At 39.8% G+C, this 26,777-nt stretch overlaps 1 protein-coding gene across 4 annotated transcripts; it reads left to right on the top strand.

The window, feature by feature from the left end:
* LOC131366688 (kinesin-like protein KIF2A) lies at nt 1-26,777 on the top strand. Of its 4 annotated transcripts, XR_009206851.1 has the most exons (22): nt 1-180; nt 3,305-3,399; nt 3,678-3,806; nt 4,811-4,865; nt 5,344-5,448; nt 6,409-6,509; nt 8,046-8,141; nt 8,251-8,305; nt 8,438-8,600; nt 8,686-8,776; nt 16,202-16,265; nt 16,354-16,445; nt 16,556-16,698; nt 16,828-17,032; nt 17,138-17,248; nt 17,923-17,990; nt 18,790-18,903; nt 19,256-19,403; nt 22,823-22,924; nt 24,160-24,295; nt 24,449-24,593; nt 25,150-26,777. XR_009206851.1 is itself a non-coding variant. In XM_058411358.1 (21 exons), exons 1-21 carry the CDS (start codon nt 120-122, stop codon nt 24,532-24,534), a joined length of 2,220 nt encoding a protein of 739 aa, XP_058267341.1. In that variant the 5' UTR covers nt 1-119; the 3' UTR covers nt 24,535-26,777. The 4 variants fall into 4 exon arrangements, 3 of the variants coding, with proteins under 3 accessions (XP_058267341.1, XP_058267342.1, XP_058267343.1); XM_058411358.1 differs by having other exon boundaries at nt 24,449-26,777; XM_058411359.1 differs by having other exon boundaries at nt 18,790-18,873; nt 24,449-26,777.

Consider the following 26,777-nt stretch of genomic DNA (forward strand, 5'->3'; position numbering starts at 1 on the left):
TGCGCATGCGCGGTCCTGCCGCTCCCTCCCGGTTTCTTCTGCGCTGGACTACTTAGTCCCCTTTTCATAAAGACACAAAATCAACATAAAAAAAACCATATCTCTCTGACACATGCAGCATGGCGGCTATATTTGGGAAGATTCTCATCGGCATCTACGTGGAAATCAAAAGAAGCGACGGTAAGTCACGCCCTGGTTTAGTTCTCCGGGTTGAATGAAGATGCAGTCCCCGGTAGATTAGCTCCATCATCTTTGTTGCCGAGTAACCCCCGGCCTTTACAGCGCACTGTCCGGGTTAGCATGCAGCAAGCTAACCTGGTAGCCATGACCGGCTAATAATGACAAGGGAGCTGTAATAATTAGTAGCTTTACGGCGTGAAGGATTAAAAAATAAAGCTTATAGTGGCCACAGTGTGCAGCTCGTAATATGCTTTTTCCTGTCATCCCGCATCTTATTCAGCATGGTTAGCATGGTGGCTGAAAACGCCCAGGCATGCATATACATAGACACGCGCGCGCGCACGCACGCGCTCACCCAGAGAGAAAAAAGAGCAACAAATGGCTTAATATATAGCCTGATGGCGACAATGACATGATTATGTTAGAGAAATGAGCCAAATAACATAGTTTCTGTTCACAGTTTCCACTCTTGAATAAACGCCAGATATAGGAACAAGAGCATCAGTTACTAACACCCGGACACTAGTGCTGCAGGTTCAAACATCACATTAAATGATATCATCATCTCTGTTCAGCAAAACGTGAACATTTCACAGGGCTGGGTTTTAAACTTTTAAAGGTTTATTACATAGCTATTTTTTCGTATGTGTGTATGTAGACATATTTTGTCGACCAAATGTCCCCCACAGTGATAGGAACATTTAGGCAGGAGAAAGCATTTTAAATATACTGTAGCTTTTATTTTTATTCTAATTATAATAATTATGTCAGTGGAAGGTCCTCACAAGTAAGACAGACTTTAGAAATAAACATGTCTATTGTTGAAAGCGCTTAGTTAACTACCACAATTTGTCCTTCCTTTAACCCACTTGACCACTGGAAAATACAGCAAAGAGGATCCGTCATGTACTTTTCATGACTTTTCCAGTGTTTTCTTATTTATCACACATTTCCAGATGTTATCTGTTTTAGTTTCTCGTCACATTTTTTTTTTCCCCCTGCTGAACTGTCTGAACTCTCATACTACTCATAATGGTGCATCAAGATAAAGATTTATTTCCCTTTCTGTATTTACGATTTCATATAAATACCTATGTGAATAATTTTGCATTAACCAGCATTTGCATTGACTTGCACAGTTTTTGAGAACTGACTTGTGATGAGTTCTGTTATTGTTCAAAAAGAAGTAAATTGAGTCAGGTAATGTTGGTGACTGAAGTTGAGACAATCCTATAATTTTATTTTTAATACCAAAATTATTAGTACAAAGCCTTAAACATTCATCACACTCTAAAATCTTGTAGAGATTTCGCCATAAAGATTAAAAGCTGTAATTGCTGCCGAAGGAGCTTCTAGAAAGTAAAATGTGCAAAAACACAAGTGTATGCTTTCCAAACCCAGTACACGTATCGTACGATTCGCACGTATAACTTCCATATAACATGTCTACAGTCATAAAGCCACGACAATATAATGCAAATGCTCTAAAGTGCTGAGTAGTTAGTTGCTAGCCACATTATACTGCTGAAAAAATACTAAACACTTTTGCCAACAAAATACATGAACACGAGGTTTTGTTAATTTTTCAATAATTACATATAAGTAATAAAAATGGCTGTGAAAATGCCAACATTGATCTTCATTGGTTGTTCTACTGCAATGCAGGTATCCGTGTGAAAAATAACGTGCACGTGTGTAATTGCTAAGTAAGCATGTAAACATGTGCATTAGCAAATATATAAGTTAAGCTTGGGACTTGGATGGAAAAGACAGACGTGAACAGATGTTGTTTTTGCCGGTGCGGAGGAAAATCACAGGTTGTGAAATAATTCTTGAGATTGTCAGTCGAAAGTGACATGCTGACTGGTGACGAATTTAGTGCCATTGTGATTAATGACCACTGACTACAAGACGGTCAGAAAATTGTATTTAATTTGTGCGGCTCTGACCTAAGAATGTTTTTATTTACACAGCTTTTCTGTAAAATCGCACTGAACGTAGTAATTTTCTTTAATCGCAGGACTATCTTTAGAAGACATTCGTCGTATAATCTGGCACGAAGAATAAAATTGTGTTGGCGTTGTGTCATGTAGTCTGAAAGTCTGAAACCTCACCGTCTGAGAATGATCAGTAAGCTTGTTGACATAAAATCAGCACCAATTTTAATAGCCTTAGTTATTAAGTCACAATCATCTGAGTAAACCAGAGCTGGCAAAATGGCTCCTAGTCCCAGTAGGATGCCATGACTCCCAAATCTACACAGCTAAACTGTGTGAAGGTTTGTGATTCAAAATATAGGGACTTTTGGTCCCATTAATTGGTGGTGGCTTGAGAAACAGATCTTGTATGTTAAAGCTTAATCACACCTAACCTTTACACATTTTTATAATAAAATCTGACTGAAGTTTATTCCTGCTTAAGTTCCTGCTTAAGCCACAAATGTTATGAGCTACACTCCATAATGATGGAATAAAGCTTTATTTCATTTGCTTGAAATATAGAATTTTATGAATGGTTAAATCAACATGTTCATTTTAAACATCCAGTATTTCACAGTTTTTCTAAATCCTTTCAATTTCCATTGCAGCATTTCATTATTTATTGCTACTCTTTCTGCAACAGCATTCTTGAAAGCAGATACTACATAGTTCATTGTAAAGGATTTCAAATGAGTTTGGCATTAGATTTGGATACAGGACTGTTTTATTTCCCTTAACACTACAGCATTATCATGTCACAATTGTGAAATTTTGCCAGACGTTCGCTTGTTCTAAATAATAGCGATTCATGATTTATCCATCTTTTGACCTTGTGCCACTTTTATAGTATGCAATTATGTACAAGTGTAATTATGCACAGAAACAGCCATTTATCAGCAACGAACAGTTCGCCTGTGAGACTGGAAACAAATTTCATAAAGGAAGACAAAGCACAAATAAATTACAGTCCACTAAATATTACAGCGTACAAATCTGTTGCAAATAGTTCAAGGCCCTTAACTGAGAATATTGATTATAAATCTGCAGCATCATTACTGTATATTAAATCTGTGTGGCTGTGTGAATAATAGAAGTCGAGTAATCCAGGTAGAATGATTAAAACATGATGTGTGTGCTCTTTGCAGGACGAATACATCAGGCCATGGTCACGTCGCTCAATGAAGACAACGAAAGCATCACTGTTGAATGGATTGAAAACGGGGACACCAAAGGCAAAGAGGTACAGCCTGAGATTTTTATTTTAGGCACATGACTGTTAATATTGGATCAAAAAAAAGTCACAATTAATATTCAAGATTTAAGAGATATGTTTTTCTTTCTTTGCTAACATAGTGTTGATCTGTTAGTGTTGATTTATTCCAAATCAGGTTGATGTCACTGCCTTGTTTAATAGGAAGAAGCCACACAGTCAGTGCAGATAATATAAAATTCAGATACACTGGTACAGATTGTTGTGGCTGTCTATAAGATTTTGATTTTTTTTTTTTGCCCTAACAGATTGACCTAGAAAGCATTTTTGCACTAAATCCAGACCTCGCACCCGATGAAGAGATCCCTCAGAGTCCAGAGACTCCGCCTCCTCCTGTTTCAACCTCTGTTAAAGTCAACAAGATCCCCACAAATAAGGTGTGTTTAATCTTGTGCTGTTTTTTTTAGGATCAATCCTTTGTTATGAATAGAAATCTGAGTAGCATTTACTTTAATGCAAGGAAAATATTGTAAGTAATGATTAAAAATATGACCATATTCATGCTGTTGTAGTTTAGTGTGATGAGTTACTGAGAACTAGAGTTACTGTTCTCACTCCAAAGCTCCAAAGCTGAGTGTTTTCTCATAACTGCAGTGAAGTAACTGAAGCATAACTGAAGTGTTTCAGGATAGAGGATTTAGCGTTTGGTAGGTCATCTGTAACATGACATGCTGCATATTTAATAATAAATAAAACAGTTAATATTATAGTTATAGCTGCATCCCAAATGACATACTAGACACTATGCACTTACACTATGCACTTTGTACTCTAGTGTCTAGTGTATGAATTTTAGAAGTGTTGTATCATCTCATATGAAACACTAATATCTAATCAGAAGTATATGTCTTCCAGCTGATGGCAAATGCATGTCATGCGACGCTCTAGCTTTAGCAGAATTCGAAAAAATTGATTGTGAAAAGGTTGATCCAAAAAATGTGAAAATTTGAAAAATATAGAAAAATAAATCACACAACATGGGCTAATTTAAAAGGGATTTGTAAGATGTCTCCACTTCAAAATCATCGGCCATTTTGAATTTTTTTTCTCACCCATCAGTTATAGCCTCCTTTTTCCTTTCAGTTTATTTGGCATGTCAACCATACAAGTCCCTGTAAATGAACTGTTGCCATAGAAATGATACAATTACAATAAGGGCATTGATAAAGCTGTGATTTGCATAGATAGAAAGTTAATCTTTTGACCTGTTAGAAAATCAGCATTTTTGTATTCAGATTTTTCTTCTTTTTTTTTTTGCTTCATGCATGGAAAGATATTTTCGACTCCTTTATCATGTTTTATATGTACTGTACCGCTTGTGGTACTACACTGGAGCATGAGCGATGATTCTGAATTTTTGAATCTTTGCCGTATTCTGTAGAATCGCCGCACGGTAGCACCGCTTAAGAATGAAACACCTGCGAGAGATAACCGAGGTAAGCTGCAGGAGAAGAGACAAAGAAAAAAACAAATCATTTGTAAAGAGAAAATATTAATGCTTAGCATTATTTTTTATTTAAAAAAAAATAGTGTGCTGCAGTGGTTTTACAATGCGGCACTGTCTCTGAAAGCCAGCAGATGTTCTTTTATGAACAACAGTGATCATTATTTTGGACACCCATTCATTAACAAAGCTTGGAAGATCCCTAAACAAAGTATGCAAGGCATTCAGTTATTCTATACACACTAGAAAAGACCCAGGTTCAATACAGTTATAACATGCATGTTAAGCCAAAAAATGATAGAATGATGCAAATGAACACGAGGATAGATCTTGGATTGAGAGTAAACAAATCGTATTATTTATTTTTACCTACTTCTAGCGGTCAGAAGGATTTTCTGGATTATAATGATGCTTAGTGTAAATTAGTATGTGTTGAAATCTGTTGCACTCCATCGTGTTTGTCTTGCTAGTCATAGGTACTACGAGAGCGCGGCCCAGCCAGCAGATGGAACAAGCACCTAGTGCTCCAGCTCCACCTCCCATCCAGCACCAGACACTGCAGCAGCAGCAGAACGGTACAAACCCTCAGCACAGCACAGCGCGATGTTGAGTACAACAGCAAAGGAAGAGCACTGCATGATCAGAGTAAAGCAGTCAGATCGTCGGTGTTAACAACTTGATGGCGATTATGAAAAAGGAATCCAGAGCACTTTAGTTCAACCCTAGATGCAGGGATAATCTACCATATTGGCTTCTTTCCTGTTTTTTTACATCAGTACATGTTCTGTTACATAAAATGTCTGTTTAAACATCTAGGCTGATATTTGAGAAGTAATAATCAGACTTGGCTCAGCTGAAGCAGGCTTCCCAAATGTTTGATTGCAAATCAGTTGGTTTAAGAGGTTTTTGTGAAACCATGTGAAAAATGTAATAATAGTATTAATAATATTTTTATGATTTGTAGGAATATAAAATAGATTATGTTTAATTCATTAATGATTAGACAGCATAATTAAGTATTGTGTACTGTATGGCATAAGTCAACACAATGGGGAAAAATATTCTTGGTTATGGAACATTATTACATCTGTTCTCATATCTCAGAGGCTTGCAGGAACTTTGCTGTTTAGTCTCTGTGCTGCTTTCTCTCCTTCTTCCGTGTTTTGATTCTGAAATGTCAAAGTGTTTAAACAAACTAAATGCACAGTACAGGTACAGTAGTTCTCAATTATAATAGAGTTTGTGATCTCTCAAGTGATAGAGTGTATCATCTACACAAAAGACTTAACACAGCGGAATGAAGAGCTTTCCAAAGCTTGAACAGAGCTACTGTTTAGATGTAAAACAAACACAGCATTTAGAGTTGGTTTCCAATCGCTGCTTAGATGTTACGTCTTCTCACCATTGTTCATGGCCAGTGGGCTCAGGCGAACATAATTACTTCTTTTCACTACGGCACGTCACATGTACAGCTTCGTTAATTAACGTTAGCAAAGTTCCTGTTCCTGGTTTAAAAACAATTTGTGTGTTTTCAGCTCGCAGGAAGTCGAACTGTGTGAAGGAGGTGGAGAAACTGCAGGAGAAGAGGGAGAGGAGGCGCTTGCAGCAGCAGGAGCTCAGGGAGAAGAGAGCACAGGTACAAGGTTACAGCTCACTAATCTTGTATAAGAGGCGAGATATCCTCAAAAACTACACATCCACCTGCCTAGACTTATCACCAAGTCCTCCGAAGACATAAAAGCTCACAGCCGTACTGGGGGGGGGAACAAATAATACATTTATTGCCTAGGCCAGTGAGCAAGTAGACAAGCTCAAGTGTGCAGCCCAGGCCCATGTTTTGGTCAGAAACCACACTGACTAGAACAAAATAATGGTAGCTAGGGTAATTTACTGATGTATGGTGAGCTAGTAATTAAGTGCATTAATACAGAGACTATGTAGTCATAATCCTTATCTATTGTGTTTAAAACCTTGAGAAAAATGTCACGAACTGACTTGGTAGTTGTGATGTAGTTTTATGTCCTTGAATCTCAACAAATGAAAATCTGGCTAGAGTCTTTTTTTCCTCTCTTATATTCAAAAGAGAAGTGACCATTACTTCAAGATAATTACATGATGGATTCACATAAGATTTCATTTTGCTCATTATTTTGTCCACGGTTTCCACATACACTATATGGCCGACTGACCACAACCCATGCCAGCATGTTGAACATCCCATTTAAGATTTAGGAGCCCCTGTGCTGTTCCTTTCCTGCACATTTCGCAGTCTGGCTATGTGGATTTATGCTTATTCAGCAACAAGAGCCTTAGTGAGGAGGCCTGGCATGTAGTCAGCATTTCAGTTCATCTCATAGGTGTTAAGTGGGGTTGAGGTCAGGGTTCAGAGTTCTTCCACTTCAACTTTGGCAAACTGTGTCTCTATGGAGCTTGCTTTGTGCACAGGGTTACTGTCATGCTGGAACGTGTTTAGTTTCAATGAAGTGAAATTGTAATGTACAACATTTAGGCATCCTAGATGATACTGTGCTTCCAAATTTGTGGCAAAAGTTTGGGGATGAACCACATATGAGTGTGATGATCAGATGTCCACATATTTATGGCTATATCTGTACATTAATTAATCCACCTAGTCCAAATATTCTTGGCACCTTGTCCATTGTATGTAGTGGATTAAGAAGCATGCTCTGTTGTTATAGCATCAAGATGTATTGCACCATCATGAAACATTTATAAAAAGTATGGGTTTTTTTTCTTTCTCTGGTTTTTAAACCCACTTTTTTTTGTCCAGTGGTCCATTGTTAGGGGTTTATGTCGGACATTAAGCATTCTCACTCAAATTTCTAATTAAATGTTGATGGAGAGTGATGAACTGTCACCATATGAAAAAGTCAATTTATGTAGAGATTTAATAGGCACTTTGAATTGTATATCATTGTGTGTTTAATGGATGTGAAATTCCTCAGCTGAAGAAGCTAATGATTTATGCTAAAATAACTGTTTCATTGGTAGTTTTCTCGAAAGAACTTATATTCCTTGTGTAAAGATTTGATCATTAAAAATATAACAACAATTTAATTTAACTCACTGAATTCCGAACAGATTTCTTCTGCAAAGGAGGCAGTGCGTGCTTTTATAATAGAATTAGTAATGAGTTTAATTTTCCACACAGGAAATAGATGCATCAACCCCTAATTATGAAATTATGTGCATGATCCGGGACTTCAGAGCAAGTCTGGACTACAGGCCACTGACTACTGCTGATCTGGTAATATCAGGCTTTCACTGTTTTATTTATTACAGACTGCAGTAAAATATTAATTTGTATACTGTGTCATTGCTTACTGTGTGTTTTAAATCCATCGTTTTTTTTCCAGATCGAAGAGCACAGGATATGTGTGTGTGTCAGGGCACGGCCACTGAACAAAAAAGGTAAAAAGAGAATATTTTAATATTGTTGTAAACTCCATGATTAATGTAGTGTTAAGTGTATGAATGATGTGCTGACAACTTTTTTTTATGAGTTATAGTTATATTCACTAGTACATTGAAAATCTGTCATAGAGATGAGCTTGAAGGACTTGGATGTCATCACCATCCCCAGTAAAGATGTTGTCATGGTCCACGAACCCAAACAAAAAGTGGACTTAACGAGATACCTCGAGAACCAGACCTTTCGCTTCGATTACGCCTTCGATGACACTGCCACAAATGAAATGGTTTACAGGTCAGACACTAAAGATTTTGTGTGGAGGAAAGCTGAAAATTCTAGAAAACTCTAGTTATTTGAACAGTTTTTCTGGATATTTCAGGTTTACTGCCCGGCCGCTTGTAGAGACCATATTTGAGAGAGGGATGGCTACGTGCTTTGCGTACGGACAAACGGGAAGCGGTAAAACTCACGTAAGTGTTATTGTTAATAACATCAGCCCAGAGGAGCTGGTCTTACTTAGGTAGCAAATTTTCAAGGCTGGAAGCTTTCCATGGGAATTAACAGGAATATATGGGAATATATGGGAACTAACGGGAATTAATGGGAATAAACTGGGAATGTACTGAATTGCAGGTTAGCCTAAAACAGGGAACTTAAATGTAGTTGAAAAAAAATACCTTGCAGCATAATTTAATGCAAATTCAGTTGAATTTCTGCCACACCTCCACATGCACATGCATTCCTCCATAACATGCACTGATAATTTCTTGAATCCTGCACACAAAATAATTTCAAAATCTTGGTGAGTAGTCATGTAAATTACATAAATATTACATAAATTTATATGTAAAACTTTCTTGTGTTGTGTGTAATCTACTGTGCAACAACAGTTTACGGTTGTAAAAACAAATACACTGAGCAAACATTTAGGTGAGTAATTTAAAAAAACAGTCTAAAAACGACCATCCATCACACACACCTTAGTCACTTAAGGGGGAATTCCCCCCTATTTTCCAGGCTCTATCACAAGAACATTGGTACCACAGTTCTGCATATGAACCTGAAGATTTTAAATGGGATTTTTTTTGCAAAGGAAAGGATGGGGGATGCTTTTGTTCCCTTTGGAGGGAACTCGAGGCTGCATCGTGACACTACGGGAACACATTGTCGAGGAAGTGTGTCTGAAGCTCCGTGTGCACACACGCCAATTCATTGGATCAGATAGGACACGTGACGGAGGAATACGCGCCAGCATGTCCATATAAGGGCATCGATGTCGCATCCATTCAGCTTATTTTTGTCTTCAGGAAGCGCTCCGCTGTATGTGTCGATTGTCTGTCCACAGGTATGGCGTTTAAGAATTTTAAGAGGTGTGTGCATCTTCATCGGGTCTCCAATGTAAGCATTTCAGCTCCAGGAGCTAGAGCTGCGATTTCTCCCGACCCGGAAGTGGATATGTCTTTATCTACGTTGGGCTCAGAGGAGCTTGACGTGGGCGATGAGGGGAATTCCTCCAGCGAGTTGCCACCACAATCAGTGAAGTCAGCTTCTTGATTTCAGGCCACGCGCCTCCCTCACACAGACAGCTGCCATTTTTCTCGGACCTCCATGCTGAGGTATAGTAGTCCTGGAAGAATCCATATTTGGCCCGGCCTCCTATAATTATTCAGCCATTATGGGGTGAAAGAGGTGAAAGAGACACTTGCGAGCTACACTATATTGCCAAAAGTATTCGCTCACCTGCCTTGACTCGCATATGAACTTAAGTGACATCCCATTCCTAATCCATAGGGTTCAATATGACGTCGGTCCACCCTTTGCAGCTATAACAGCTTCAACTCTTCTGGGAAGGCTGTCCACAAGGTTTAGGAGTGTGTTTATGGGAATTTTTGACCATTCTTCCAGAAGCGCATTTGTGAGGTCACACACTGATGTTGGATGAGAAGGCCTGGCTCTCAGTCTCCGCTCTAATTCATCCCAAAGGTGTTCTATTGGGTTGAGGTCAGGACTCTGTGCAGGCCAGTCAAGTTCATCCACACCAGACTCAGTCATCCATGTCTTTATGGACCTTGCTTTGTGCACTGGTGCACAGTCATGTTGGAAGAGGAAGGGGCCAGCTCCAAACTGTTGCCACAAAGTTGGGAGCATGGAATTGTCCAAAATCTCTTGGTATGCTGAAGCATTCAGAGTTCCTTTCACTGGAACTAAGGGGCCAAGCCCAGCTCCTGAAAAACAACCCCACACCATAATCCCCCCTCCACCAAACTTTACACTTGGCACAATGCAGTCAGACAAGTACCGTTCTCCTGGCAACCGCCAAACCCAGACTCGTCCATCAGATTGCCAGATGGAGAAGCGCGATTCGTCACTCCAGAGAACGCGTCTCCACTGCTCTAGAGTCCAGTGGCGGCGTGCTTTACACCACTGCATCCGACGCTTTGCATTGCACTTGGTGATGTATGGCTTGGATGCAGCTGCTCGGCCATGGAAACCCATTCCATGAAGCTCTCTGCGCACTGTTCTTGAGCTAATCTGAAGGCCACATGAAGTTTGGAGGTCTGTAGCGATTGACTCTGCAGAAAGTTGGCGACCTCTTCGCACTATGTGCCTCAGCATCTGCTGACCCCACTCCGTCAGTTTACGTGGCCTACCACTTCGTGGCTGAGTTGCTTTCATTCCCAAACACTTCCACGTTCTTATAATACAGCTGACAGTTGACTGTGGAATATTTAGGAGCGAGGAAATTTCACGACTGGATTTGTTACACAGGTGGCATCCTATCACAGTTCCATGCTGGAATTCACTGAGCTCCTGAGAGCGACCCATTCTTTCACAAATGTTTGTAAAAACAGTCTGCATGCCTAGGTGCTTGATTTTATACACCTGTGGCCATGGAAGTGATTGGAACACCTGATTCTGATTATTTGGATGGGTGAGTGAATACTTTTGGCAATATAGTGTATCTCTCCCCTACATCGCCGGCATGGAGGAGGCCAGTGCTACGTGTAGAGCCATTTCAGTCCTTGGGGGGAAGGCCTACATGGCAGCTGGCAAAGCCGGTGCGTCTCTGCACACCATGGCAGTTTTGCAAGCCTATCAGGCTGACCTGCTGAGGAAGCTTGACTGCGCGAGGGGCTGAGCCCTGATGCAGTCTCTGAGCTGCATCGAACCACAGATCTTGCGCTCCGTGCCACGAAGCACACGGCCCGTACCATAGGCCATTCAATGGCTGCGCTAGTTGCCACGGAGAGGCACCTGTGGCTTAATCTTACAGGGATCAAGACATGCTGCAGCGAAAAGCTCGGGCCCAGGCCCGTCAAGCAAGACCTAACCTGAGATCTGTCATCTCAGCCAGATGGGCCATGAAGGAATCCTGATGCCCGAAGGCTAGGGTTCCTGGGAGCATCCTCCTTAGTGAGGCTTTCCCTACCTTGTACCCTGCCGCCTCTGGCATTTCGGGGGTCGGTAGGGCCCACCCTGCGTTGCTGGCCACACCCTGAACGTCCTTTCGCGCTTCCTTCAGACAAAAGGCAAGCTGAATGGATGTGACATAGATGCCCTTATATCAGGCGTGTCCAATCTTATCCAGAAAGGGCCGATGTGGGTGCAGGTTTTCATTGCAACCAAGCAAAAGCTACACCAGATTCCTACTGGCTAATCAACTGATCTTTCAGTAGACTCCCCTGCCTTATATGGACATGCAGGTGCATGTTCTTCCGTCACGTATCCTATCCGAGCCAATGAAATGGCATGTGTGCACACGGAGCTTCAGACACATTTCGTCGACAAACTGTTCCCTGTCAGTCATGACACAGCGTCTCATTCCCTTCTCAGGGAACCAGGTTACATACATAACCTGTTGTAGTTTTAAAGCACAAGCATAAGGAAATATGTTTTTTTATTTATATTCAACATTTATGCTTTTGTGTTGTTCAATGAAAGAATTAATTAATTCTACTTACAATTAAATCAAAGTTAAAAATCTCATTTATGCATTAGTTTGCTTGCATGTCAGCTTATGACCAAACAAAATGTTTGTATTTATGTTTGTTTATACAGTTTATATAAACTTAACAGGAATTTATTTAAATTATTTAGAAATTTTGGTAAAGTTTCCAACTTGGAATATTTTCAAAATTCCCAAAATGAAGTTCCCATGGAAATATTCCGGAAATTTTTGCATTTTTTATTTGCATATTTTGCTTTGTCGCGTTTTCACTACATTAGGCAATAATTGGTGCATATGAACAATATTGTATTTTGGTGCAATATTGTAGAAATTCGAATTCCTTTCGAGTTTTGCTCCTAATTAACTTAAAACTTAAACCTAAAAAAAAAAAGCATGCTGTGAGATAAGCACTTTTGCCGGTGCCCAGCCTGTTTGGGATGGGATAGAAAGTAGAAAGTGTCTGTAGAATGCCCAAGCATCATCAGCCTGCACAACAAGTTCATGGGTGGCGTTGATGCTCTTGACACACTAATTGCATATTATCACATCCACGTGAGGTCAAAAAAAGTACTATCATAGGTTCTTTTTTCATTTTGTTGATATGGTCATGGTAAACAGCTGGTTGTTATATCAACGTGATTGGGATTCACTGGATGTTCCAAGAAAGAAGCAGAACTACTTGCTTGCTTTTAGAACATCAATTGATGCAATTGACTCTGCATGCAAGGCAAGGATAAGCCAAGGAAGAAGAGGGGACGGCCTTCATCTGATGTTAAAAGGAGAAACATTGAGGTCCAGCTAAGGCTATTCCTACACTGGAAGTCTGTTCAGATGCTGTCGGTCACTGGCCAGTGATTAAAAGTGGACTGCAACGCAGCAAAGAGATACCTCGAGAACCAGACCTTTTGATTTCATTACGCCTTCGATGACACTGGCACAAATGAAATGGTTTACAGGTCAGACACTAAAGATTGTGTGTGGAGGAAAGTTGAAAATTCTAGAAAACTCTAGTTATTTGAACAGTTTTTCTGGATATTTCAGGTTTACTGCCCAGCCGCTTGTAGAGACCAAATTTGAGAGGGGGATGGCTAAGTGCTTTGCATATGGACAAATGGGAAGCAGTAAAACTCATCTAAGTGTTACTGTTAATAACATCAGTCCAGAGGAGCTGGTCTTACTGGAACAGATTTTCTCCAAAGCCTATTAACCCCTTGTAGATGATTGTCACGAATTTGCATCAAACCACTTCCGACTTAAATACAGCTGAGGTGGTGTATGTATCCCCCCAATGCCTGTTGATGCATATTTCATACATACCTAGGATTGTATTAGACTATTGGTCGTAGTTGAAACTACACCCTCCTGATGAAAGCAAAGTGTTGCCGTCGGCGTGCACTCGGATTTTGGATGCTAATTTCGAGAAATTGACCAAATTCGAGGTAAGTTGTGCTAAGATAAAAATACTTACCAGCTTATTGTTTGCTTCTACTGCTGACATATCAGAATAGACTACATCTGCCGGAAATTTTGGAAGTTATTTGCATATTTTGTTGCATTTATGCTATATTAGGCAATAATAACTGCATATGAATAATATTGTATTTTGGTGCAATATTGTAGAAATTCGAATTCCTGTGCATAGATTTCAAATTATTTGATGAATTTTGCTCCTAATTAATTTCTATAATTATTCTATAGCATGCTGTGATATAAATGCAATTTCTGCCCTTTATTTATAGGCAGAACAAAATGAACATATCAACTTGTTATGGTAAGCAAGCTGGTGGACTTCAAACAAGGGCTCCACCAGTTGAAAGTGATGGCAGCTGTCTCAGTGACAGTGGGGATTGCGATGAAGACTACAGACCTTCACCATTATCACCAGGTGATGTTTCTGAAGATGAAAGCAGCAGTAATGAGAGTACCGACAACGAAAGCAGCAGTAATGAGAGTACCAACAACGAAAGCAGCAGTGATGAATACTCAGACAGCAGTCATGATGCACCTGCTTACACCAGTGCTACTGGTGCAAGAAGGCGATCAGCTGCTACTGCAAGGAGAAGACAACAAAAGGTAGTGTGGAAGATGGTGCAACAACAGAACTCTGCAAAAGACATTCCAATTTGGCAAGCTGCTCTTCCTGATGCTGATGAAATCAGACTGCCCATTCAGTACTTCTGAGACTTTTTTTGATGCTGATCTTTTGGATACTATTGTCGAACATTGTTGAAGTAATCTGTTTTGCACACAAAAAAATTCAAATTGTGCCCTCAAATTGCATCGGAATGAATTGGAGCAGTTTATTGGCACTGTAGTGTACATTGTGTTGTACATTTACCAAGGTCAAGAATGTAGTGGTCCAGTGAATGTTGAGTAGTGCAGGTGGCTGATGTGATGTCCCAAGACAGGTGGGAAGACATAAAAAAATGTATTCATTTCAATGACAGCAGCAACATGGCAGCCAACAATGATGGAAATTATGATAAACCTTTCAAAATCAGGCCAATTGTTGATTCACTTTTCCCAAAATTTCAGGGTCTCCCTCAAGATCAAATGTTGTCTATTAATGAAGGAAGATCTAGTCTAAAGCAATACATCCCCAAGAAGCCATACAAATGGGGATACAAAATCTTTGTGATACGAAAGGCCTGGTGCATTTAAGTTATTCATGGTGCTGACAATCACTTTTTTTGCAATTGGTTTTCTTCCTTGGATTTGTTTGTTGCTCTTGCGAACAAGGGGATACCAGCACTTGGGACTGTGCAGCAAAGTCGCCTACAAGGGTGCAGTTTCAGCGCAGACACTGATATGAGGACGAAGGGAAGAGAAAATAATTGTTATAGCCAATGGCCAATGTAGAAATAAGAGCGGTCAAACGGTTTGACAATAGAGGGCTGATCGTTACCAGCACTTTTGCCGGTGCCCAGCCTGTTTGGGATGGGATAAAAAGTTCAAAAGAATGTGTCTGTAGAATGCCCAAGCATCATCAGCCTGTATAACAAGTTCATGGGTGGCACTTATGCTCAACACACTAATTGCATATTATCGCATATACGTGAGGTCAAAAAAGTACTATCATTGTAAAGTGGTCATTGTAAACAGCTGGTTGTTATATCGACGTGATTGGGATTCACTGGATGTTCCAAGAAAGAAGCAGAAGGATTCGCTTGCTTTTAGAACATCAATTGCACAGGCACTCTGCATGCAAGGCAAGGATATGCCAAGGAAGAAGAGGGGACGGCCTTCATCGGATGCTGAAAGGGATTTCAAAAAAGAGAAACATCGAGGTCCAGCTAAGGCTATTCCTACACTGGAAGCCCGTTCAGATGCTGTCGGACACTGGCCAGTGAAGGATATGCCAAGGGGGCGGCCGTCATCTGATGTTGAAAGGGATTTCGAAAAGAAGAAACATCGAAGTCTAGCAAAGGCTATTCCTACACTGGATGTCCGTTCATATGCTGTCGGTCACTGGCCAGTGGTTGAAAGTGGAACAGCAACGCTGCACACGGCCAAATTGTAAAGTCCACACTGTAATCAAATGTGCAAAATGCAATGTTCACTTGTGCCTCAACAAGAACAAGAACTGTTTTCGAGAATTCCACGAGTAAGACTGTTTCTCTTCATGTGATTTTTCATTAATTTCATGACATTCTACTGATTTTTGGATCATTTTTGTAATTTGGATTGTTGACTGGATGAACTGATCAATAGCAGCATCAATAAATTAATCTACATACCTGAGACTGGAAAATTTGTTTAATTACTATTATGCGCAATTATGCCTAATGTTGCCAATTTGCATCATAGCTAAATTTATATCTGTTGTATGTGCTATATTCAAATTAACAATCTCAACTTAATTTAGCATCTATATAATTGTAAATAAATTCAGGCATCAAAGGGTTAACCTAGTCTCAACATTTTAATCTGTTTCTCTCTGTTCCAGACGATGGGCGGGGATTTTTCTGGGAAAAATCAGGATTGCTCTAAAGGGATCTACGCTCTGGCAGGTATATATCAGAATTTTGGCTTAGAGTAGTAACTCAGAGTTTGAAATCAAAAAAGTAAATAAAAAAAAGTAACTTAATTTCTTTGCAGCACGGGATGTTTTTCTCATGCTAAAAAAGCCAAACTACAAGAAGCTGGACCTCCAAGTTTATGCCACCTTCTTTGAAATTTACAGTGGAAAGGCAAGTTTTCTCCTTAGTTCATCTAAAGTCATTTTTGGTACATTTTCTAAAGGCCTAAGCCGACGTGCCCTTGAAGGAATTTTTAAACATGATTCTGTGTATGTGTGTAGGTGTTTGACCTGCTGAACAGGAAGGCGAAGCTGCGAGTTCTGGAGGATGGCAAGCAGCAGGTACAGGTTGTAGGACTGCAGGAACGAGAGGTTCACTGCACCGAGGACGTCCTCAAACTCATAGAAGTGGGCAACAGCTGCAGGTGATGACCTTCCCAACTCCAAATAGCAGATCAACCTTAAAAAGAGAACGATGAAACAGAATATTACTTACAGTGTTGATAATTATCATTTGGGTCTTAATTTAGTCAATTCTGTGCTCCTAATTGCAGGACATCTGGACAGACCTCAGCCAATGCACACTCCTCTCGTAGCCATGCAGTTTTCCAGATAATTCTGCGAAGGAGAGGCAAAATGCACGGAAAATTCTCCCTCATAGACTTGGCAGGCAACGAGCGAGGGGCGGACACGTCCAGCGCCGACCGCCAGACTCGCCTTGAAGGGGCAGAGATCAATAAAAGTTTACTTGCTCTGAAGGTTTGCCTGCTCTCTTTCAGACACACACACTTTTCTAGAAGTTAGAAGTAGAAGCTACCTCAGTAATTTAATGTGTGCTAACTGTGTGAACTTTGTGCTTGGTAGGAGTGCATCAGGGCCTTGGGTCGCAACAAGCCTCACACTCCGTTCCGAGCCAGTAAACTCACGCAGGTTCTCCGAGACTCCTTTATTGGCGAGAACTCCCGAACATGCATGGTGAGACACGGCTCTATGTCAGAACTCTAACCTCTAACTTTCACCGAAGGCATTTTAACCACCAATTTATGTCATCAGTTGTCACCACAATTGATTTATTTTTTGATGCTGATCTTTTGGATACTATTGTCGAACATTGTCGTAGTAGTCTGTTTTGCACACAAAAAAATCCAAATTGTGCCCTCAAATTGGATCGGAATTTTGATTTTGCATATACTAGCTCTAGATCAAAATGAAGGCAATGTTTTCCACTCACTATTTGAGTAAGGGAAAGAGTCTCTGCTAGTTTTGTGATTGTGCTTTATTAATTGTTACACTGAAATACAAGTAATTTGTTTTTGTCTAATAGTAGCCATCCGTCATGATAATATAATAACTAAATGATAGCCCTCTTTATAATAATGTGGCTGTACTACTGAAACAATCACAATACCAGACCCAAAAAAAAACGCTTAATGTGAGTAATGTGTCTTAACTTGACACCGAGCTTAATTTTAACACAAAATCATCGGGAGAAAAAATAATGCATTCTCATAAAAGGACCTGCTATTTAATCAGCTTCTCATACTTCAGGAATAACGTGTGCAACATCGTTCCCAAAAACAAACCGCTGGTGTACGTTGACTAAGGGATCATTTGCTAATGATGATCATGTAACTCTGTCCTGTCTGCAGATTGCCACCATCTCTCCTGGCATGGCTTCTTGTGAAAACACATTGAATACGCTGAGATACGCCAACAGGTTTGTACGACCTTACTTTTCGTCCATTCAGAGTTGTGTACTAAAGTGCTGTCAGCTATCTTGAAAATATGCTTAAACACTTTTTTTTTTTTTTCGGTTGAATAAGTGCATAATCCGGGTACTTCTTGCTGGAATTTTCAGTGTGAACACACCATTCACACTATTTATACTACACAATGCTGTAGAATAGTGCATTAGTATAAGGTTTGGGACGCAATTTAGGTCTCTAGCTGTTATAAGGGGAAGTATAACCCACCTCTCAGTCCCATCCATGTACACAAAGCAGAATCTGTAGTAGCATTTAGAGTAAGCATTACCAAGTATTGTCACGATATCAATATGAGGCAAACTGTTTTTAAACAACAAAAAGAAGTGTGACGTCAAATATGTAAATCGTATTCTTGTTAAGTACTTGGTAATTGGCTCTGTGCTAGTGCTTTATTAAAGGCAAGTGCAGTTATTATAAGAATAGATTTGTAATAGTATCTGCTAAGAACAAATATAGCGATCCAGATCAGCTTTCTGCAGTTGGATCTAAAATCAATTAGGGCTAGAACCCATTTCTTGGTGTCTAGCCATAAAGCATTTTGACTGGTAGTGTGTGCACCATGACGTCTAGCATGCTGTTCATGTGACTCTGGTAGTCTCTCATTAGCGATCTTAATACAGTTTGGCCATCTGCAGTTTCAGATCTAATCAGTATAGTGAAGATACTGTTGTGCGTGTTGAATAAGCAGATATCAGCACCTGTCTACAGTGTGAAGTCTCACTGTGTCATCTCTGTCTGTCCCTCTGTCAGAGTGAAGGAGTTTGGGATAAGCCCCTCAGACATCCCCTTCTCTCAGGGGGGAGGCGGACGCTCTGAACTCTCTCCTACCTACGAGTACGATGACTTTGCTTCCTCACCCAGCAGGTCTTCTTCTTTTCCCAACATCACGCTTCTTTGAACGCTCCTCCGCCAACTCACTTTCTGTTCACAACAACCATATTTAATGAGTTGCTTTCATTTCAGTGTGGAGTCTTTTTCTGCTGCATTTTTGTGTTCTATTTTTTCTATTATTAATCTATTGATTTAACCCCATTCTCTCTCATGAGTCTGTGTTTTAATCCTGCATCTGGGCATGTTTGCTCCCTTTTTAGTTCTTTGTGTTGAAGGAGGTTTTGAGGTCGTGATGGTCCTTTTCTTATGGTTTGCTTCATTACCTGGATGTCAGGAATATCTTTAGATTTTAAATATACAAGAGAGTGTGTGTGTGTGTGTGTAGGGTAAAGGAGCTTACTGTCGACCCGGGTGCAGTGATGGAAGGCAGAACAGGAGGCCATCAAGTGAGCCAGCTGGACGTGTTAGAGCCGCAATGGGGAGTGGGCAGCTCTCCTCAGAGAGATGATCTGAAACTGCTGTGTGAACAGAATGTAAGGAACAAAAAACACTGGCCAGGGCTTTGAGACCACCTCTGTTTAAATGAACATCTGTTCAGATAAACACACCATGTAGTGTTGCTCATGCCAATAACAGGGGTTTGGGAAATTACAGTGTTTGCTTACAGTTTCACATTTGTGTATCATCTGGCTGAATTCTTGCTAATGTTCAAAATAAGATGCAGAATTGCTTTTTGACCAAACTGGGTTCTAAGGAAGATCATTTAAATAAAAAATGTTCTAACTGTATATCTACGTGAAAAGATCAGGATGCGTGAGGGGAAAAAAACGTGGTGGTTAAAACAGTCAGTGTGTCGGAATACGTCTAAAACCTTCCCAACCCAAGTGTGATTTCTTCAGTCACGCTATGATCAAGCTATTTTATAAACATACAAGGAGGAGCCTAAACATTTCCTGGAATTTCTATGTGGCGCACAAACTTGATGTAGTTGCAGGTTACTGCTAGGTAGCGTTGTGAATTCACCCAAGCAGACCAGGGGACTCGGAAGTAGTGTATGGAAGTAAAATAGCGACAAAAGTATTTGAAGCAAAAAAAGGTGCTGACTAGCAGTAACTGGGAAAAAAATCCATCGTATTAACAGTGATTGCATTTTTAAGCTTCTGCAATTCGACATGGTTGCATAATTACGCTGTGAATTTTTCAAAAAAATTGCCTTGTTTAAAATTAATAATTGACAGGACATTTCGGTGAGTATTATTTCATTTCCACAAATCAAATCCAGTGATTCAAATTCGCCAAGAAATTCAACGTTGCACATCCGCGTATCGCAGGAAGAGCAATCGAACATTGGTGCATAATCAACACCTGCTGCTTGTCCTCTTCACCAGCAGGTGGTGCAAGTGAGTTTAATAAGATAATAGCAACAGGTAGACCGAGGCATCACATCAAACTCGGGGATTTGCCAAAATAGACCAAGATGTACCAAGGTACTGTAACTTAAGCCAATGAAGAAATGAAAAAACCATGGTAATTTTGTGGTAACAATGGTTTTGCTACAGTAAACCATGTTTTTTTTGTTTTAACTGTAGGAAAACCATGTTTTTTTGGTTTTAAAGCATTGTTAATTTTCGTAAGCAATGTTCCCGTTTGTTGTTAATAGAGATACGTTAATAATAACTGCTTATTATCTTATCAAACTCACTTGCACCACCTGCTGGTGAAGCGGACAAGCAGCAGATGTCGATTATGCGTCGATGTTCGATTGCTCTTCCTGCGATACGCGGATGTGCGGCGTTGAATTTCTTGGCGAATTTGAATCTCTGAATTTGATTTGTTGAAGCGAAACAATACTCACCGAAATGTCCTGTCAATTATTAAAGGTTGTATTTTAAAAATCTGAATATTTAATTTTGAAATTTTTAATAAGGCAATTTTGTGTCTCCACTTGAAAAATTCACAGCTTAATTATGCAACCATGTTGAATTGCAGAAGCTTAAAAATGCAATCACTGTTAATACGATGGATTTTTTTTTTAGTTACTGCTATTCAGCACCTTTTTTGCTTCAAATACTTTTATTGTTATTTTACTTCCATAGTAGTTTTCAGCAGGAATTTTTAATTGGAGATCAGAACACACTGTGGTGGTACTGTAGTCATCGAGTCCCATGAAAAGGAAAATACATTGCAGTTTTAAAGACCTTGAGTGGGCAGGCCTTGAAGGTGTCAATAGAAAAGCCTAGAGGTGATGCAAAAACCCCCAAGGGGATGTAGACCTCACAGGTGTCAACTCCCTGGTATGACGATGCAAAAGCCTAGAGGTGATGCTCTTAAACAAAGCACTGAATGGAAGAAAGATCCCCGGAGTTGGCCCCCCAACTGTCAGCTTGTTCACAGTTCCTGATCACTGTCTGATTTGGTGGTTATCTCATAGATAATTCATAAACTTAGCATTTTATCAGCTTGTTGTTAGTTTACACTCTCGTAAAAGGTTTTAGCATTTAAGGGTACTGGTTCTTGACCTGAGTTATTACTGTGCCTTTGTGCTGAGGATTAGTAGTCTGTCGTATTTAACCTATGATGACCCGGAAGATTATGTAATGGAACTGACTAAAACAATTATTTCTCTAAACCATGACCATGACTGGCCAAAAAGGCTTCTGAACATTAAGGGATTTTTCCATGGTTATATCATACAGTTTTATAAATATAGTGCTAATATCCTTTTGCAGTTGGTTTGGGTCAACCAGACCTCTGCAACATTGTTGTCCATCAACTGTGCAGGCACCACGTTGTGAAGCAAGAATATAATCCAGTGCTGCTCTGTTCTGCAGTATCTTCCATTAGTCCAGGCAGCATCAAGTTCTCCAGAAAGTTCTCTATATAGATGTAGATGGTTCAGCTAGCGGGTGCTGCAGCAATGAGTTCAGGAAACTGTGCACGCCTACTGTTAGAATTTTTAGATGAGATGCTAAAGAACAAAAGAGGAAAAAAGAAGATGATGAAAGTCAAACAAAACAAACAGGACAAAAATGTTTTTTTTGTTTTTTTTTAGAATGCTAGGTTAAACTTCATTTGATCGTATAGTAGTTTAACTTGTTGGTGTAATTCCTTACCCTAATCTACAAATACTGACACCTATGACCAGTTAGGTAGGGATGAACTAGAAAAGGGGAACCTTATGTGGAAGTCTTCGTCCTTGGGTTGGCCCCAGAGACCTATTGCTCATCAGTTCTTCCTTGGGCTCCTCACTGGTCCATGTGTCCTAGTCTTTCCCTATTGGTGGTGGAACTACTTTGCAATATGCAACACGAGTCCATGTCAAAGCAGAGTTTAAATTAAAATCTTCCTTTCTGAAGAAGCCATAGAGCACATTTTTCTTGCTAAAGCAGAGGATGTTCAAAATATGTTTTCCTACAGTAATATAGATGATCTGAGAAATTTGTCTAGTTTTGCTGCTGGAAAAAAGGCATGTCGGGTCAAATCACACGTCAATACAATGATGAATATGTTTGTTGACATTAAGTGACTCGTTTATGGGAACGCAAGGGAAATCGCTTTATTCTGTAATTCTCTTGTTCATGTTTGGAAAATTCTGTAGATTTCAGAAATAAGCCTATACTGTAAAATACAAAATAGAAAACATGCTATGAGAGATTTCCCAGGCTGCCACATATTATTATTATTATTATTATTATTATTATTATTATTATTATTGGTCTAGAACAGTTTTTCTTGTTCGAAATCAATGTATTTTATTGATGAATCTTTTTCCTAAGAGGTTTGTTATGAGGGTTTATTTTAATTGATTTTAACAGTGCAGAAATGAATGATGAATACATGTGTCTTATATACTGTCAACTAAATACTTCTGGCAAAAAGGATTGTGGATATTATTCATATACACTCACTATAATTATCCACTCAGCACATCCTCCAATTTGTATGTGTGTAGGAGGAAGAGGTCTCTCCTCAGCTTTTCACCTTCCACGAGGCCGTGTCTCAGCTGGTGGAGATGGAGGAGCAGGTTCTGGAGGACCACAGAGCTGTGTTTCAGGTACAGCATCACTGGTGCCAGAGTTCTCACCATCATCTCATGAGCAGAAGCATGAGCAGAGAGAGTAACACCTTCTCTTAGACCAGATCAGTAACAGTGGTTGCCCATGGATGTTGAGTTGTCTGTGCATGCCGTAAAGCAGGGTTCCTGAATAAGCGGCCCGCGGGCCAAATCCGGCCCGCAAGAGAAAAATGTTTGGCCCGTGCTAATTTCTAATTTCGCTGTCAAGGTAAAAGAAGGTAAAACAGCTTACAAGCAATCGGTTGCTGTTATTCACAAAACCACATCAGTAGAGGAGAATGCATCCGCATCTTCCTTGGAACCTGCCAAAGGCCAAAAAGTTGCACGGATGCTGAATTAATTAAAAACTGTGCAATTGATATGGTGGAGTTTTAAATCACGAAGACAAAACAAAGAGAATGGTTGTGAAGCAATTACAGAAGGTGCCATTATCCGATTACACGGCAACAAGAAGGGTATATTTATCCGATATAAAGAAAGCTGAAGTCACTTGCAATAGACTTGTCTTGCAACCCAACAGCACTGAACAGCTGTCAGTGTTCTTCAGATTTTTTGATGGGAAGTAATTTTTAAAAAAGTGGTATCTCAAGTTAAATTCAAGAACAGCAGAATCACTGCAATGTTCCTACTTTCGAAGAAAAATATTCATTCTGATTGGTCTAATAATTGAATCTGCATTTAGGGAAAGTGAAGAGTAGAGATCCAGTCTGGATGTGAGCAAGAACAGTTGACCTGGAGGCAGACATGGAGAACTTTTTTTTGTTTGTTCGTTTGTTCATTTGTTTATAATTCTCAACAGAAAAAGTTCTTTAGTATCTGAATACAAATTGTGGAAATAAAACAGACTAGTGAGAAACAAAATGTTCATAATTGTTTGAATAAAAAGAATCCTCAGTGTATAAAGAGTATCGATATCGTGTAAAACAAAACAATAAAAACAGTATATTTAAGGACCAATAATAATATTAATAGTAACAATAGCAGAGCAAACATTCTGGTCATAACATTACGGTCAGTGGTTGTTGGCTTTGTATTGTTGGCAGAATTTGGCCCTTGATGAAAACTAATTGAGGAACCAAACCCTGCTGTAAAGTTTGACTGAAACTTCTATTAAAGGCTGCATTTGAATTCAGAAATACACTCCATATGTAGTGGAGCTACAAAAAGCTGCAACTTCAGTCTAAATACCTCACACGCTTTCTGTTCTATCGCAGGAGTCTATACGTTGGCTGGAAGATGAGAAAGTCCTTATAGAGATGACGGAGGAAGTGGACTATGATGTGGACATGTATGCAACACAGCTTGAGCAAATTTTGGATCAAAAGATTGAAATCTTAACCGAGCTCAGAGGTAAATAACTGAACATGGTTTTATTTCGTTTCATTCAGGTTAATTTTTTTTTTTTTTTTTTTTGTGAAATTCTGGTTGAGTTGTTCAGACTGTTTACAGAAGCGTGACACTTCCGGGTTAATTTGCTCGGCTTTTTTGCCCCCTTTGAAACAGATAAAGTGAAGGCATTCAGGTCTACTCTTCAGGAGGAGGAGCAAGCCAGTAAGCAGATCAACCCCAAGCGGCCACGAGCCCTCTAACCCTCAGAGCACAAAAACCACAGATCTGGCAGCTGAAAGAGGAAATTGCAGAGCTCCAGGTTTTCAGCATTTCACCTTCATCTTTGTGTACATGAGGAACTTTCCACTTACTGTACGAATACCCTTTCGCTTCAAAGAGAGTTAAGAAGCACACTTTTAAGCCGAATTGTATAGTATTAAAATGAATTCCAGTTCTAACTAAAATGACTTTTATAATACCATACAATTTAAAGGCCACAACAGGATGTAAAAGAGATGGTGGGGAAAAAAAAAAAAAAGATTTTAAATAATTGCATGCACACAGTGGCTCTGGTCATACATTAACATTACATCCGCACTTGTCTGCGTATAAACTATATTTTCACTCGATATGGCTGCTTTTAAAACATCTACTGACTCCTCAGTGTATGTGGAAGAAAAGAGCAAAGTTAAAAAGAGAACAAACTGCAGAATATTAAACATCACATTGTCCATCATCGGATGTATGTGGTTGAGTGAACCATCACTGTACTGCAGATTTTTCAAAGGGAAATATTAGATGAGTTCCTATACGTTTTTATACATATATTAAATTTAAATGTACGTTTAATGTTTTGTTTTTTGTTTTTTTTTAAGAAACAGGATAGGTTTGCACACCGTCTGAACACTCGGCTAAGGAAAATGAGGTGAACTGCGAGTAGAAACTGCCGTATGATTTGTCACGCATCTCGTTAGTAACCTGTCAAATCCTGCTGGCCTTCCATCTCATCCTCAAGCTTGAAGAATAAGAAGAAAGATCCTGAGTGTTAAACAATACATCAGAATTCATATTACATGATCAACACTAGGGATGCATTGATACGGATGATTTGGTCTTGGGTCTGATACTCATTAAAAATCTAGACGATTAAATGTATTTTAAAATGAATAATTAAAGCAAAGCAAAATGCAATATGTGTGCTGCTGTAGCAAAAGCACTACAAAGCTCATTATGGTGTTTAAACACTGTCTTTAATATAGAGTGTAAGGGCTGATCACTAGCAATGAGCTTTTCCCCCATGAGCTAAAATACAGTTCATGGCACCTTGCGCTAATTTTTAATGCTCACTGATACGACTATGCAGTGAGGCAAAACCTCACCCCCATGATCAAGAGGCACACTAGCAACTGACGCTAGTGGCTGCAGACTTTAGCCTCCTCGTTAGTGCGCCCGTCTCCCACGCCAGAGACACAGGTTCGAGAGCGGCTGCGAGTAGAACTAGGGGACGTTACATTGGTGCTGTGACCCAAATGGGAGTGAGGTTTCATGGGGTGAGTGTAACGGAGGCCAGCGGTAGGTGCTATGAAGGTAAAACCCCACTCCCCTGATCTCAAGAGGCACACTAGTGACTGACGCTACTGGCTGCAGTCTCCTTGTTAGTGCGCCTTCCTCCCACGCCGGAGACATGGGTTTGAGACCAGCTTGGAGCGGTTGCGAGCAGGACTCCGGGGACGTTACATTGGTGCCGTGACCCAAATGGCAGTGAGGTTTAGTGGGGTGAGTGTAACGGAGGCCAGCGGTAGGTGCTGTGCAGGTAAAACCTCAATATTAAACACCGTCCACTCTATTAAACACTGTTCCATTTTCAGCATAAAACTGAGCACAAGTTCATCATTTCTAGCAACTAAAATAATACATTAATAAGTACCATAAAATATGTACCGATGTATCCCCAATAAAACAGAATGGAAGACATTTCAGAGAAACATTACAGTAAAAATCAGAGAACCATCGTAGCTATCCAACTGTATTTAATCCACAGTACATACAATAATACAGAATCAAGCACAAGTGGGTGAAAAACACCATGAGAGGGGCATCATCAGGATTCGAACAGCTCTTCTGTTGATCCCATTAAAAGAAACAGACATTTTTGCTGTATTCACCCTCTAGTGGTGACTGATGGTATCATGTCTGAGACCCAGTTGATAGTTAAGTTTGTAAATAATGAGTAAAATTACTTAAAGCACATAGGAATACATTTTTTTTCCAATAACCACTACTAGGGTTGCAGCTACATCTGGACAAGTGATAGAGTTCTGATACTGCACTCTAGCAGTAATTAAGTGTAACACTTGCCCAGTAACAAGTCAGAAAAGTTGACGACTTGCTCATTTGGAAACAGGGTGACTGCATGTGTGCAATCTGCATCACGTCTCACAGAGAAGGCTTTTTTCTTTTCTGTTAACCATCTAAATGTGTATTCCACTCGAAGGCTTTTTTT

Source organism: Hemibagrus wyckioides, linkage group LG16 (assembly GCF_019097595.1).
Source record: "Hemibagrus wyckioides isolate EC202008001 linkage group LG16, SWU_Hwy_1.0, whole genome shotgun sequence".
In the NCBI taxonomy this organism is placed as follows: Eukaryota; Metazoa; Chordata; class Actinopteri; order Siluriformes; family Bagridae; genus Hemibagrus; species Hemibagrus wyckioides.

Bases quoted from the DNA above. Each gene is read 5' to 3' on its own strand.
- LOC131366688 (XM_058411358.1), top strand. From the start codon at position 120: ATGGCGGCTATATTTGGGAAGATTCTCATCGGCATCTACGTGGAAATC. The intron at 8,601-8,685 runs GTCAGACACTAA...TGGATATTTCAG, and splicing joins ACAAATGAAATGGTTTACAG to GTTTACTGCCCGGCCGCTTG. The intron at 19,404-22,822 runs GTAAGGAACAAA...GTATGTGTGTAG, and splicing joins AACTGCTGTGTGAACAGAAT to GAGGAAGAGGTCTCTCCTCA.